Source organism: Schistocerca americana, chromosome X, assembly GCF_021461395.2.
Source record: "Schistocerca americana isolate TAMUIC-IGC-003095 chromosome X, iqSchAmer2.1, whole genome shotgun sequence".
Taxonomy (NCBI): Eukaryota; Metazoa; Arthropoda; class Insecta; order Orthoptera; family Acrididae; genus Schistocerca; species Schistocerca americana.
The window spans coordinates 558,365,917-558,382,209 of record NC_060130.1 but is presented as its reverse complement, the minus strand read 5'-3'; the positions used below and the strand labels follow the sequence as shown (position 1 = coordinate 558,382,209).

The 16,293-nt window shown below is 43.1% G+C and overlaps 1 protein-coding gene across 3 annotated transcripts in view; it reads right to left on the bottom strand.

Annotated features, from left to right (window-relative positions):
• LOC124556470 (guanine nucleotide-binding protein G(I)/G(S)/G(T) subunit beta-1) overlaps window positions 1-16,293 on the bottom strand; it is a 71,026-nt gene that overhangs the window by 18,659 nt on the left and 36,074 nt on the right. For all 3 annotated transcript variants that reach the window (XM_047130424.1, XM_047130423.1, XM_047130425.1), the window contains exon 7: window positions 15,880-15,951. In XM_047130424.1, coding sequence (XP_046986380.1) covers window positions 15,880-15,951 — 72 coding nt within the window. The remainder of the gene's footprint in view (window positions 1-15,879; window positions 15,952-16,293) is intronic.

Here is a 16,293-nt window from a genome sequence, read left to right as displayed (position 1 = left end):
GCAGTTGCTGGAAAAGTTGGGAGTGAGTACCAGGTCACCAGCACTGTGAAGCCTAGTGCAGTGTTGGCTCAAGTGACTGATAGCATAGGGGAGTTATGTAGGAATTTTACAGAGGAGGATCAGGTAGTGATAGTGGGTGGAGCAGGGAACAGTCTTGATTGGGACAGGGAATATGATGGAAGTGGTGGCCTAGTAAAGATAGCTACTCAAACTGGTGGCACTAATGTGCATTTCGTGCAACTGTTTCAGCATCACGATTGGACTCATCTTAATGCGGAGTTAGGCACGTTAAGATAGGGCTGGAGAGGGCGCTGATGGCAGAGGGCAGGGGTCACATCTCAGTGGTGCCAGTTGGGTCTATCAGTAGATTGGAATTCACTAGGCATGGCCTGCACCTCAATAAGTACGGGAAGGGGAGGCTGGCAAAGCTTATAGGTGAACGTGTAGTGGGTGGTGGTATCACTCATGGAAGAATTCCTGTAGTAGGCGTTAGAGCTGCACCTGTTTTAGATTGTAGTCAGCTGACAGGTATACCAGCTTAAAGGAAGTCCCTCTAACTAAGGGCTCCCCTTCAGAGGATGTTATGTTTCCAAGTACGGAAGGAATTAGTATATTTCATCAAAATATAAGAGGTATAAGAGGTTAAGTTAGTGAACTGCTTATAGATGTTGACTAAAATTACTGGTATATCAGAGCACCACTTAAAATTATTTAACAATTCAGAGGCTTCCTTTACCAGGATACAGATTAGCTGGTTTTTTTCAAGTTGGGGTGGGGGAGTGGCTATGTATGTAAGAAACAGTATTCCATTTGAGTCCATAGACTTATCACAGCACTGCACTGAACAGATATTTGAATGTGGTGCAGGGGCAGTTGAATTTAGTGTAACTAAACTTCTAATAATTGATGTTTATAGGTCCCCTAACTCTGCCTACAGAGCATTTCTGGTCAAGCTAGAGAGGGTTCTTGATTCACTTTGTAGGAAGTACCAGAAATTAGTTGTATGTGGTGACTACAATATTAATTTTGTACATGATGGTGCAAGATGAAGGATGTTGGCATATCTCAAATTCAAATGATCTGATGCAGACAGTGTTTTTCCAACTAGGGTGGAGGGGAACAGTAGCACAGCCATAGACAATATTTTTATTCGTTCTTCATTACTAGATGGGCATTCTGCTGGTAAAAGGGTTAATGGCCTTTCAGGCCATGATGCACAAATTTTAACACTGAAAAGGCTTTAGTACTCAAACAAATGTCATATTTAATTACAAACTATGTACGAAAGTTAATCCAACAGCAATAGAGAGTTTTTTAAACATTGTCAAGGAACAGGAGTGGCAGGATGTTTATAGTGCCAATGACACAGTTGACAAATATAATGCTTTCCATAACACATTTCTAATGCTCTTTGAGAGTCTATTTCCATTAGAGCATTCTAAACAGGGTACTAGCAGTAATAGACAGCCTGGGTAGCTGACTAGTGGGGTAAGGATATCACATAGAATGAAGTGGGAGTTCTATCAAAACGTTAGAAGTAGTCACAATCAAGCTACAGTAGCCCATTACTAACAGTATTGTAAGATGCTTAAAAATGTTATTAGGAAGGCAAAGAGTACGTGGTATGCAAATAGAATCGCTAATTCACAGCAAAAAATTAAAACCATATTGTCAAATGTGAAGGAAGTGTCTAGTCAGCAGCACAAGATTGACGATATAAAGTCAGTTCGTAGTAAAAATGTTTCTGTTGCTGATAAATCAGATGAATGTACAGTATTTAACAGTCATTTTCTGAGCATTGCTGGTGAATTAAATAAAAATTTACTTTCTACCGGGAATCCTATCACTTACTTGGCAAATGCCTTTCTGAAATTGATGCCTGAAATACTCCTCTGTGATACAGATAAGGGGGATATTGTGTCAATAATTAAATCACTGAAGACTAAGGACTCTCATGGTTTTGATGGAGTGTCAAATGGTTCACAACTGATAATGCTATATTCTCTTTTCTCTGTGAGGTACCGGATGAGGTAAACAAAATATTTCAGAAGCTAGGTATATTTTTTGATTTAACTAAGGCATTTGATTGTGTTTATCACAAAATATTGCTCCAGGAAGTCTGACCATTACAGAATATAGGGAGTAGCTCACAACTGGTTCACCTCTTACTTTTGCAACAGACAGCAAAAGGTCATTATTCACAATGTTGAGAATGGCTGTCATGTGGGGTATGAGTGGGGTACAGTCAAATGTGTGGTGCCCCAGCGATCAGTGTTGGGGCCACTCCTGTTCCTTATTTATATAAATATGCCTTCTAGTATTACAGGTAACTCTAAGATATTTCTGTTTGCTGATGACACTAGCTTGGTAGTAAAGGATGTTGTGTGTAACACTGGCTCAGTTTCAAATGATGTAGTTCATGACCCAAGTTCGTGGCTTGTAGAAAATAAACTAACACTAAATCACAGTAAAGTAGTTTTTACAGTTCCTAACACACAATTCAACAAAATCTGACGTTTTAATTTCACAGAATGGGCATATGATTACTGAAACTGAACAGTTCAAATTTCTAGGTGTTCAGACAGATAGTAAGCTGTCGTGGAAAGCCCACGTTCAGGATCTTGTTCAAAGACTTAATCCTGCCATTTTTACTATTCGAACAGTACCTGGAGTGAGCGATAGTTCGACAGGAAAATTAGTCTACAATGCTTATTTTCATTCATTTATGTCATATGGTATTATACTTAGGGGTAACTCTTCCCATTCTAAAAGGGTATTTTTGGCTCAATTTTCGGGCAATACGTGGTGTAAGTTCGCGAACCTCATGTCGACCCCTGTTCATGAGCCTGGGTATTTTGACATAGACCTCTCAATATATCTATATCTATATCTATATCTACATCTACATCCATACTCCGCAAGCCACCTGACAGTGTGTGGCGGAGGGTACCTTGAGTACCTCTATCGGTTCTCCCTTCTATTCCAGTCTCGTATTGTTCGTGGAAAGAAGGACTGTTGGTATGCTTCTGTGTGGGCTCTAATCTCTCTGATTTTATCCTAATCTCTCTGATTTTATCCTCTTCGCGAGATTTACGTAGGAGGGAGCAATATACTGCTTGACCCCTCCGTGAAGGTATGTTCTCGAAACTTCAACAAAAGCCTGTACCGAGCCACTGGTGAGCAATATTCAAGCAGTGGGTGAACAAGTGTACTGTAACCTACTTCCTTTGTTTACGGATTGCATTTCCTTATGATTCCTCCAATGAATCTATGTCTGGCATCTCCTTTACTGACGATCAACTTTATATGATCATTCCATTTTAAATCACTCCTAATGTCAGTAGGAAAAGGGAGAGAAGGAAACATGGTAGGTGAATATGGATTGGGGGGGAAGAAATGAAAGAGGAAGCCGCCTTGTAGAATTTTTCACAGAGCATAACTTAATCATGGCTAACACTTGGTTCAGGAATCATAAAAGAAGGTTGTATACCTGGAAGAATCCTGGAGATACTAAAAGGTATCAGATAGATTATATAATGGTAAGACAAGAGATTTAGGAACCAGGTTTTAAATTGTAAGACATTTCCTGGGGCAGATGTGGATTCTGACCACAATCTATTGGTTATGAACTGCAGATTGAAACTGAAGAAACTGCAAAAAGGTGGGAATTTAAGGAGATGGGACCTGGATAAACTGAAAGAACCAGAGGTTGTAGAGAGTTTCAGGGAGAGCATAAGGGAACAATTGACAGGAATGGGGGAAAGAAATACAGTAGAAGAAGAATGGGTAGCTCTGAGAGATGAAGTAGTGAAGGCAGCAGACGATCAAGTAGGTAAAAAGGCGAGGGCTCATAGAAATCCTTGGGTAACAGAAGAAATATTGAATTTAATTGATGAAAGGAGAAAATATAAAAATGCAGTAAATGAAGCAGGCAAAAAGGAATACAAACGTCTCAAAAATGAGATCGACAGGAAGTGCAAAATGGCTAAGCAGGGATGGCTAGAGGACAAATGTAAGGATGTAGAGGCTTATCTCACTAGGGGTAAGATAGATACTGCCTACAGGAAAATTAGAGAGACCTTTTGGAGAGCAGAGAACCACTTGTATGAATATCAAGAGCTCAGATGGCAAACCAGTTCTAAGCAAAGAAGGGAAGGCAGAAAGGTGGAAGGAGTATATAGAGGTTTTATACAAGGGCGATGTACTTGAGGACAATATTATGGAAATTGAAGAGGATGTAGATGAAGATGAAATGGGAGATATGATACTGCGTGAAGAGTTTAACAGAGCACTGAAAGACCTGATTCGAAACAAGGCCCCGGGAGTAGACAACATTCCATTAGAACTACTGATGGCCTTGGGAGAGCCAGTCATTACAAAACTCTACCATCTGGTGAGCAAGGTGTACGAGACAGGCGAAATACCCTCAGACTTCAAGAAGAGTATAATAATTCGAATACCGAAGAAAGCAGGTGTTGACAGATGTGAAAATTACCGAACTATCAGTGTAATAAGTCACAGCTGCAAAATACTAACGCGAATTGTTTACAGATGAATGGAAAAGCTGGTAGAAGCGGACCTCGGGGAAGATCAGTTTGGATTCCGTAGAAATGTTTGAACACGTGAGGCAATACTAACCTTACGACTTATCTTAGAAGAAAGATTAAGAAAAGGCAAACCTACATTTCTAGCATTTGTAGACTTAGAGAAAGCTTTTGACAATGTTAACTGGAATACTCTCTTTCAAATTCTGAAGGCGGCAGGTATAAAATACAGGGAGCGAAAGGCTATTTACAATTTGTACAGAAACCAGATGGCAGTTATAAGAGTCGAGGGACATGAAAGGGAAGCAGTGGTTGGGAAAGGAGTGAGACAGGGTTGTAGCCTCTCCCCGATGTTATTCAATCTGTATATTGAGCAAGCAGTAAAGGAAACAAAAGAAAAATTCGGAGTAGGTATTAAAATTCATGGAGAAGAAATAAAAACTTTGAGGTTCGCCGATGACATTGTAATTCTGTCAGAAACAGCAAAGGACTTGGAAGAGCAGTTGAATGGAATGGACAGTGTCTTGAAAGGAGGATATACGATGAACATCAACAAAAGCAAAATGAGGATAATGGAATGCAGTCAAATTAAATCGGGTGATGCTGAGGGAATTAGATTAGGAAATGAGACACTTAAAGTAGTAAAGGAGTTTTGCTATTTAGGGAGTAAAATAACTGATGATGGTCGAAGTAGAGAGGATATAAAATGTAGACTGGCAATGGCAAGGAAAGCGTTTCTGAAGAAGAGAAATTTTTTAACATCGAGTATAGATTTAAGTGTCATGAAGTCGTTTCTGAAAGTATTTGTATGGAGTGTAGCCATGTATGGAAGTGAAACATGGACGACAACTAGTTTGGTCAAGAAGAGAATAGAAGCTTTCGAAATGTGGTGCTACAGAAGAATGATGAAGATAAGGTGGGTAGATCATGTAACTAATGAGGAGGTATTGAATAGGATTGGTGAGAAGAGAAGTTTGTGGCACAACTTGACTAGAAGAAGGGATCGGTTGGTAGGACATGTTTTGAGGCATCAAGGGATCACAAATTTAGCTTGGAGGGCAGCATGGAGGGTAAAAATCGTAGAGGGAGACCAAGAGATGAATGCACTAAGCAGATTCAGAAGGATGTAGGTTGCAGTAGTACTGGGAGATGAAGAAGCTTGCACAGGATAGAGTAGCATGGAGAGCTGCATCAAACCAGTCTCAGAACTGAAGACAACAACAACAACGCCTACTCCCAGATAATTTATGGAATTAACTGCTTCCAGTTGCTGACCTGCTATACTGCAGGCTAAATGATAAAGGATCTTTCTTTCTATGTATATATTCCTTACTGTCATTTCTTCGTAACAATATTAGCTTATTCCCAAGAATAAGCAGCTTCCACTCAGTTAATACTTGGCAGAAATCAAACCTGCATTTGGATTGGACTTAACTCTTGTGCAGAAAGGTGCAGTATACTGCTTTACCCGTTTTCAATAAGCTACCACCTGAATTCAAAAATCTTAGCAGTAATCCACACACTTTCAAACCAAAACTGAAGAGTTTCCTCATGGGTTTGAGGAGTTTCTTGAAAAATTAAGCTGATTCTTCTTGTATTGTTAATTGCGTTTAAGTAAACTTATGGAGTGACTTTTTCGGGTTCATAAACATTTACTTTTATCTGTTATTACTTTTATGTTGTAATTTCATATACTGACACGTTCCATGATCTGAGGTTAGCTCCTCAATTTGGTCCTGCGGAACTTGAAGTGTATGTAAAAAAATAAAAATAAAAGATGAGGAGCTCCAAGATGTATTGTACACCTTGCTGATATCAAAGAATATAGTGGGACAGTGTGTTTATATAAGATAGCCTACTTAACAGCCACCTGTAGTAGGATCAAGCTGGGGACAGTGGACTAAAATCTCTGGAATCCACACTGTGAGTGGTTAAGAAGTTGCCTGGTCTCTAACAACCAGACCACACGATGGTTTATCATCCCCTCCAGCACCTGGGCTACACAGCTAGTAAAGGCGACACTCCAGTAACTACTGGGACATGTTAAGTCCTTGGCTGCTTTGGGCAGAGGTATCAGAATTGCCTCCCTCCACAAGTTGGGCAAGTTACCTGTTTGCCATGTAGGAGTAAAACTTTCAAGCATTATTTCCTTTGACACTGCTGGCTAATGTCTAAGAATGCAGTACAAGATTTGGTTGTGAGTGGATACTGTTCATGAAAGGGCAACTGTAAGACTCAAAATTGTGGGATCTGAAGTTCAATTTGTTCCACCTTTGCAGCTGCACGGAAGTGGTGAGACGCCAGATCCTGGCTGGCATTGGCAGTAGTTTTTGCAAAATGCTCTGGCAGTGTGTGAGTGATGTCTCTCGGCATTGTTTGGAGACACCCCTGTTTCAACACTGCTACTACTGGTAAGTGACTGTTGACCAGAAATAATCCTGATAGTTTCCCATACTTATTGTGGACCAAGTGGAAAGGTTGATAGAGTCTGGGAACACTTGCCATGACCTTTTTCTTGTACTTCTTCATTACACATCAAGCGTTGGATGCTTTTAACCCAAGATGCTGTCAGGTTCGCCACTGTTGGGCAGAACTTTAAGCACTGAAGAGCCACATGCCTGACCCTTATGCTGAGTAGCACTCACTGGTTGTAAAAACAACAGGTTGCCTCTTAAGACGACCTGAGGACTTTCGGATTGGTAAGTCAGCGACACGACGGATTACTCCCTTGATGTGGTCCACCCATTCCTGAACACTGTAGTGGTCGAACACAGCCAACGGGCTGAACAGCATCCAGTTAGCCCTGCTTACCATCCACTGTGGTGGTTTCTCTTAAGGTAATGCTCCATCCAGTAGGTGAATGCTGAGTTGGTAGTGATCACTAGATGAAGGTCATCAATGACTTCCACTGAACAGTCTACGGGGGCAGGAGAGCAGAAAGAGAGGTTGATGGCAAAGAATGGCCCAATAGTAGAACAGAAATGGGTGGAAGTACCTGTGTTGAGCTAGCAGAGCTCACAAGACATGATCAGGCTCTCGAAAACGAAATTGTTTTTTGAAATTATTTCATTTTGTAAGGCAAATCCATGAGGGGAAAAAAGGACTCTCTGGAATTTACGTAGACCCTCTTGGAAAAAAATATTTGAGAAATACGAAGAGTGTGTCATTTCTCTTAACCCACGAATGCCCCCTCCTCAACCGACAGACATTTCCCAGAAGTCATCGAATCAACGGAGAAAAAGATCAATCCAACACTAGTACGCATAGTTTGCTCCAAGAAGCAGGAAGCATGTGGGAAGTGTGTCTGGAGAGGAACGTGATACTACTGCCCCAGTGTCATGTCCCCCTTGTGCATCACATCACACTTCAGAATCTGTAATAAAAAACAGATTTCCAATACCATTCTAGTGTGACTGCCATATGTGTATCTTATCTATCACCCGATTTTTATCTTTAACTCTAAAATGTCTATGTAATAACCATTGTGTTTTAAGTAACATCTGTAGAGACTTGTGATGAGCCCAAGTTATCTAGGGATAATACCTTTTATGCACTTCCATCTACAATATCTTCTTAGGTTTTCAAGATGAACATATGAATGAGTTTCCAAAGCAATGTATTTTCAAAAAAGTAAAATACACAGAAAAAAAGGTACGGTTTTGAAAGTTTTGAGACTGCAAGAGGTATGTTAGGAGGTTAAGTTACAAGTTCACTTCATTACAAAATCAAGCTGATACATAGATGGAAGGAGATGATATAAAGTTACTTCTACAGCAAAACATGCCGTAGGGATGAAGATATCTGAAGTAAATAAACTCCCAATTTAAACTATTGGGATGTGGTTTGAGAATGCAGGCATGACAATTACAGAACTTTGTTCTTAAATCACTGCAAGGAGAACTCAGAAACACTAACAACTTACTTGAAAATGTGTGCTTAACAGCACATATAGACACCAAAGGTGTGAATGGTGATGAAATTTCATTCATAACAGAAACAAAGCAGCCATTAAAGAGAAGACGTTTAAGCAGTGCACGCTGGCACTCAAGAATAGCACATTGGAAACACGAAGAGGTGATATATCCCACTTGCCCACATCGCACAAACTGTTCAGCCAAGTAGCTGATTCACTTGGAAGTGTCAGTGAAGTTTCAATAAGATACAAGGGATATTCCAATATGTTTGCTATCTAGTATCAAGTCACCAATACAAGAAACTATCAATTATGCTCACTGTTCACTTACAGTATATCACAGTGTTGCAAGTATGTCCAGTCAGACAATATACTACCCCATTGCTACCTACCAGTCAGAATGATTTGAAGGAAGTAAGCAAGCAGAGTTTAATGTCCTGTCAACTGCAAAGTCATTAGAGATGGAGTACAAGCTCAGATTATGAAAGGATGGGGAAGAAAATAGGATGCGCCCTTTTCAAATGGACCATTCCTCCATTTGCCTGGAGCGATTTAGGGACAATGTGGAAAGCCTAAATCTTCATGGCCAGATGGGAGTTTGAACTGCAGTCCTCCCAAATGCAAGACCAGTGTGCTAACCATTGCGGCAAGTCCTACGGTGGAGAATGGTTTGAGGGATATTACACAGATATGAGAGTTCTTGTGCGACTCTCCATATCAGCTGACTGTGCCCATCTGCGGCGACAATAATCAAGCAACATGTGCTTGTCATTCAGCTGTCTGTGGCAGCTGACTGATCAGAGAAAATCCCAACCCTTATGGACAGGTTTCAGGGTTTAAGAGTATGATGGCTTATTAAACATGAACCATAATTTAAATCTTACAGCTGTGGTTGTGAACAGAAATGTGTGCAACCTTGACGGGATGTTGCTGGGGCTGTCTAGAATCGCACTGTGATGCCACAGTTAGCAGGGTATGATCACTCAAGTGAGGCCACCAAGTGCAAAATTACCAAGTTTCTTGTGAAAGAAGGCCCCAAAACATCTGGAAATTTTGATGAGGCTCTGTGCAGTTTGGGGAAGAACCGCTTTGAAAACCAAAGTGTATGAATGGTATTAAACATCTGTGGCAGGATGGGTAGCTGTGGGTGACATAACCACTGGAGATGATCCTGTGCAAGCATCACAGTGGATGACGTTCATGTCACACAGGAGTTTATTGCAGAAGGGGCCAGACAAATCTTTCTGAAATTGCTTCAGTGGTAGGAATAAGCAATGGAAGTACTCAAGCCATCATCACTGGTGATTGTTTTGCATGACACTGCTAGGCTGCAGTGTACTACTACAATGAAGGGAAAAAATTGAGCGAAGTCACTGGCAACTAACATCCCCCTTACAGTCCAGATTTATGACCCTGCTCCTACCACATGTTTGGTCTGCTGAAAGAATATTTTCTTGACACCAGAGTCATGACAATGCAGCTGTAGAGGAATCCGCACAGAAGTGGCTGTGCGCGCGCGCGCGCACACACACACACACACACACACACACACACACACACACACACACACACACACACGTGGGGGGAATTAGAGTTATGTGTCAAGCTAGATTTGGTGGCCAGGGACCTTTTAAACCTTGACTTGGACATGGCCTCCCTGGCAGATCAAGATTGGAACAGGGTACAAAATGCCTCTTGGTCCCCAGTAGAGTGCACCAGGAAAAATGCCTCAGTGTGCCAGTCTGTGGCGTTTCAATTTACGTTTAAGGAAGCACAGCAGATGGTGGGAGGATGCCCACTTATTAATCCAAGTGGCAAGCAGTATGATGACACTACCCTACAGGTAGGAATGTGCCTATTTTAAGTTTCATCAGTGCAATGGTGCAAGTAGCCAAAACTTCCACTGGATGTGACAGAAGACATCTATAGGCAGACCTGCAGAGCACTCAAGACAAAAGCTCCAAAATCTAACATTTCCAGTGATGAGAAGCTGACACTTAAAAGGCTCTAGAAGACTGCAGCATTGTGGTTTTGCCAGCAGACGAAGTAAACTATGTTAATTTTGCAGCAGAGGGATTATGATGAGAAAGTTTATTAACTTCTGGAGGATGCAGCATACATATTTTCAGAATATGATCCTACAGACAGGCTGGACAAGACAACCACAGCTCTCTGAGGCAACAGCCATGCCTGCACGATTATTTTCTAATAACTACGGTCTAGAGCACCAGTTCAACATTAACTGTATGGACTGCCAAAAGTACACGAACAGGGTATGCCAATACACCCAATTGTCACCAGTTTCTTCAAATACTTACCTGGTGGGTACATTGATGTGCCAATGTCACTGAGCCCATATGTGGGCAAGTGGATTCACCACATCCACAATTCAGGACTTCTTTAGTGTCTTGAGCAACTACATATCACAGAATCTCATGTAATTGTCAGTTTTGATGTGGTCTCCCTGTTTACCAAGGTACCATAGAAAAAACTCGCTGGAATAGATAAATTTGATAGTGCTCTAGTGGACCTGCTCAGACATACAGGGTGTTTCAGAAGTGATGGTCAATAATTCACACGTTGAACGTACATGCTAAAAGTAGCTAGAAAGCTCCAATAAACATGGGTGCACAAATCAACCATTGTTGTGATACAACACTTTCTGTTTCAGTTCAAAAATGGTTCAAATGGCTCTGAGCACTATGGGACTCAACTGCTGAGGTCATTAGTCCCCTAGAACTTAGAACTAGTTAAACCTAACTAACCTAAGGACATCACAAACATCCATGCCCGAGGCAGGATTCGAACCTGCGACCGTAGCGGTCTTGCGGTTCCAGACTGCAGCGCCTTTAACCGCACGGCCACTTCGGCTGGCTCCTGTTTCAGTTCATTAGCTTCTAGGAACACATGGCATCTCTAAACGTTAAAGTAGGTGCTCGAAATGTTGTCCATGCATCTGAATGCAACACTGAATTCTTGTCTGAAATGAGCTGCAAATCCTCTCAGGCAGTTCTGGAGAATTCTCTAAATGCTGGAAGGCTGCTTTGATCCACAACTATAATTTAAGAGAGTAGACCTCAGTAGCATAGTTCAGGCTTTTGACATGCCCCCCACAACGAAGTCCATGAATTTTAATCCAGCCCTTGAGGCCATTGCATAGGCCCTGCTCTACCTAACCAATGTTGACCGTAAGTCCAAGTTAGAAGCCAGCACACTTATAAATAAAAATGTGAGGGAGCACAGTCATGCATGAACCACATGGTCAGGTGTTTGTTCAGTGAGACATAATCACGTGCATCTGTAAGTACAGTCCACAGGAACTACATGTACTTCTGTCCGGTTACTTTCTGTGGTAGAAAGTGTGATCCGATTATGCAGTCTTTGAGCAGTCCTGCCCTGATGTTCAACAAATAACGCTGCTGTTGTCATGAAATGTGCTGCATTAGGATTGACACTGGACGAAATGTGACAGTTATGTTAGTTGAGAAATACCGTCACAAGTAAATCCAGCCTCATTCGTGAACAGAATACTTCTTACAAACAGGTGTTTCAGGGTACACTGCTTTTGCACCCATTGGGAGAAATCCTCTCTGGGAGGGAGGTCTGCATCATTGAAGGCTTGCACTCACTGGAGATATGGACAGAGTACTTGCCAATGTTAATTCCACCACACACTGTTATGACTCTGTAGGACACACACTTGGGTAGCAATCCTCCTCATTGAAGCACTCCGACGTTCATGTAGGCCTCCACCACTTCCTCAACATCTGGTTTTATGGATCTGGGTCAAATGGTTCTGAGCACTATGGGACTTAACATCTGAGGTCATCAGTCCCCAAGAACTTAAGAACTACTTAAATCTACACTCCTGGAAATTGAAATAAGAACACCGTGAATTCATTGTCCCAGGAAGGGGAAACTTTATTGACACATTCCTGGGGTCAGATACATCACATGATCACACTGACAGAACCACAGGCACATAGACACAGGCAACAGAGCATGCACAATGTCAGCACTAGTACAGTGTATATCCACCTTTCGCAGCAATGCAGGCTGCTATTCTCCCATGGAGACGATCGTAGAGATGCTGGATGTAGTCCTGTGGAACGGCTTGCCATGCCATTTCCACCTGGCGCCTCAGTTGCACCAGCGTTCGTGGTGGACGTGCAGACCGCGTGAGACGACGCTTCATCCAGTCCCAAACATGCTCAATGGGGGACAGATCCGGAGATCTTGCTGGACGGGGTAGTTGACTTACACCTTCTAGAGCACGTTGGGTGGCACGGGATACATGCGGACGTGCATTGTCCTGTTGGAACAGCAAGTTCCCTTGCCGGTCTAGGAATGGTAGAACGATGGGTTCGTTGACGGTTTGGATGTACCGTGCACTATTCAGTGTCCCCTCGACGATCACCAGTGGTGTACGGCCAGTGTAGGACATCGCTCCCCACACCATGATGCCGGGTGTTGGCCCTGTGTGCCTCAGTCGTATGCAGTCCTGATTGTGGCGCTCACCTGCACGGCGCCAAACACGCATACGACCATCATTGACACCAAGGCAGAAGCGACTCATCGCTGAAGACGACACGTCTCCATTCGTCCCTCCATTCACGCCTGTCACGACACCACTGGAGGCCGGCTGCACGATTTTGGGGCGTGAGCGGAAGACGGCCTAACGGTGTGCGGGGCCATAGCCCAGCTTCATGGAGACTGTTGCGAATGGTCCTCGCCGATACCCCAGGAGCAACGGTGTCCCTAATTTGCTGGGAAGTGGCGGTGCGGTCCCCTACGGCACTGCGTAGGATCCTACGGTCTAGGCGTGCATCCGTGCGTCGCTGCGGTCCGGTCCCAGGTCGACGGGCACGTGCACCTTCAGCCGACCACTGGCGACAACATCGATGTACTGTGGAGACCTCACGCCCCACGTGTTGAGCAATTCGGCAGTACGTCCACCCGGCCTCCCGCATGCCCACTATACGCCCTCGCTCAAAGTCCGCCAACTGCACATACGGTTCACGTCCACGCTGTCGCGGCATGCTACCAGTGTTAAAGACTGCGATGGAGCTCCGTATGCCACGGCAAACTGGCTGACACTGACGGCGGCGGTGCACAAATGCTGCGCAGCTAGCGCCATTCGACGGCCAACACCGCGGTTCCTGGTGTGTCCGCTGTGCCGTGCATGTGATCATTGCTTGTACAGCCCTCTCGCAGTGTCCGGAGCAAGTATGGTGGGTCTGACACACCGGTGTCAATGTGTTCTTTTTTCCATTTCCAGGAGTGTAACTAACCGAGGCAGGATTTGAACCTGTGACCATAGAGGTCTCGCGGTTCCAGACTGTAGCACCTAGAACCGCTCGGTCACCCCGGCCGGCTGATCTGGGTCACCATTCTCATACATGGTGTGCAAAACTCCCAGTTTCTCTACGGCACTGGTGCCTGTCACATCACATCGCCTGTAGAGAGGAAAAGCTTCTTCATACAATCGTGCAGCCTGAAGAGCACTGCCACTTGCTATGTCATACATAAAGGGCAACCTCTGTCCGTGGTGCCTTCCCATTCATAACAGTGAGGCTGGTACCGCACAGTGCATGGAGGGGGAAAGGGAATTAGTTGTGCATGCATAAACAAAAGTCTATCTCAAACCTTGTGATACCAATGCAAATACCATCGTATCCAGGGGCATTTACAGTTAGTTCCTAACTTGAATTAGTGCAATACATCAGCAACGGCTGATTTGTGGACCCGTGTTTATTGGAGCTTTTTAGCTACTTTTGGCCTGTACTTGCCATGTGCCAGTTATTGACCATCACTTCTGAAACACACTGTATATGGACTAACATTTCTCTGTGTGGGGCCAATATTACAAGCAGACAGTAATGGCCATGGGCTGCCCTCTGTCTCGAGTGGTTGCCAATCTGTTCTTGGAAACATTTGAGGAGGAAGCATAGATACAGCTAGAAAAAAACTCGCAGGCTTATTCGGCCTACATGAACGTCGGAGTGCTTCAATGAGGAGGATTGCTACCCAAGTGTGTGTCCTAAAGAGTCATAACAGTGTGTGGTGGAATTAACATTGGCAAGTACTCTGTCCATATCTCCAGTGAGTGCAAGCCTTCAATGACGCAGACCTCCCTCCCAGAGAGGATTTCTCCCAATGGGTGTAAAAGCAGTGTACCCTGAAACACCTGTTTGTAAGAAGTGCATGACCTCACGATAGCAAAAGGCTCAATTAGATTTTACAACACCTTAACTCATGCTACCTGAATATAAAGTTCGCCACAGAACTGGAAAGTTACAGTCATCTGTCATTTTTGCATGTACTGGTCAAAAGGAGAGCAGATGGGTCATTTGGCCTAGCGTGTTATCAGAAACCAAAGCACACTGATTTATACCTGCAAGCTACAAACTGTCTTCACATAGCACATAATAATGGAGTCCTGAGACACTGGTCCAGAGGGCAAACACCTTGTCACACCAGACATCAGAAACAGAGTTCCAGGCTCAGTCTTCTGCAAAAATGGATGCACAATCAAACAGATTCAGAGGCCTTTCAACTAGCCACTGCACACATTAGAGAAGATCAAGATGAAGCAAAGGCCGTAATTTACCTGCCCCATGGGCCTCAATTTCTGACAATATTTGCAAGACTCTCAGAAGCATTAATATCATAATAAGACTTCTGGGAATGTGAAAGCTGACTTTGGTTTATGAAGATCAGAAATTTATGATACATCTTGCCAATGTGACGTGTTATACGTCGGCAAAATCACTAGGGCAGTGGACATCAGATGCCAATAACATCAGAAGCACACCCGGCTGTGCCAATTAACTAAATCAGCCATTGTTCAGCACTGTCTGGAATTTAATTGTATCAAAATGTACAAAAACATGAGGGCTTTGGCACAGATTTCCATATACTGGGACAGTGTTCTAGGAGTCAGCAGAGATACAGGTGGCAAAAGTAACCCCATTAATCATGACACAGAGTAGCAACTCCACAAAGCTTGGTATCCTGCACTGGAGCTGCTAAAAATGCAATTTTTGCAGCAGCAGAACTAAACAAAAGGAGCTGTGAATGCAGACATAGGGAACAAACCCCTACACAGAGCATAACTTGCAGGAGGAATGTAACCTCGTGACATCTTTGACAATCATCAGTATTTCGACATATGCATAAAAAAGAGACGTGCATATCCAGGGCACAAATAGAAACCTCAACCTGCAGAAACTAATTGGAACTAATACGAGCTTCGCACACTCTGAGAACATGAATTTTGACAACTACTCTTTCTCTTTGCCTAATCTGAAGATCACTGAATTAACTTCCCATTGCTTTTGTCAAGTAATACTGATGCAATATAACCACATGAAGTTTTTGCACTGAAAGATTTGAATGGAGTCTATGGTACCATATACTCACCGTTACAGCATTGATGTCAGACTCGTGGCCAGGAAAGGTTTGCTTGCATGAACCCTCTCTGATGTCCCACAACTGCAACAGAAATAAAAGTTTACTGATAAATATTAATAAAAGGTACAATTAGTTAAGATACTCTGTCACATTTACATGAAGAGTCATTCAAACAATAACAAATACACCAACCATTCATAAATTTCAGATGTATTATTCCAGGAAAATAAGCAGCACCACTGCAGTGACTATGGTGGCAGTTTGAACTATCAAGCGTATACAACATGTGGGCAGTCAACCAGTCAGTTGTGAGCAAGGATAAACCTAACTACTGGGTGTGTGGCCCCAGTGTGTCAATGTTTTAATGCCACAAATTATAATGGAGCAATGTCTCAAACATGAGTTCAAGACATTATCCAGACT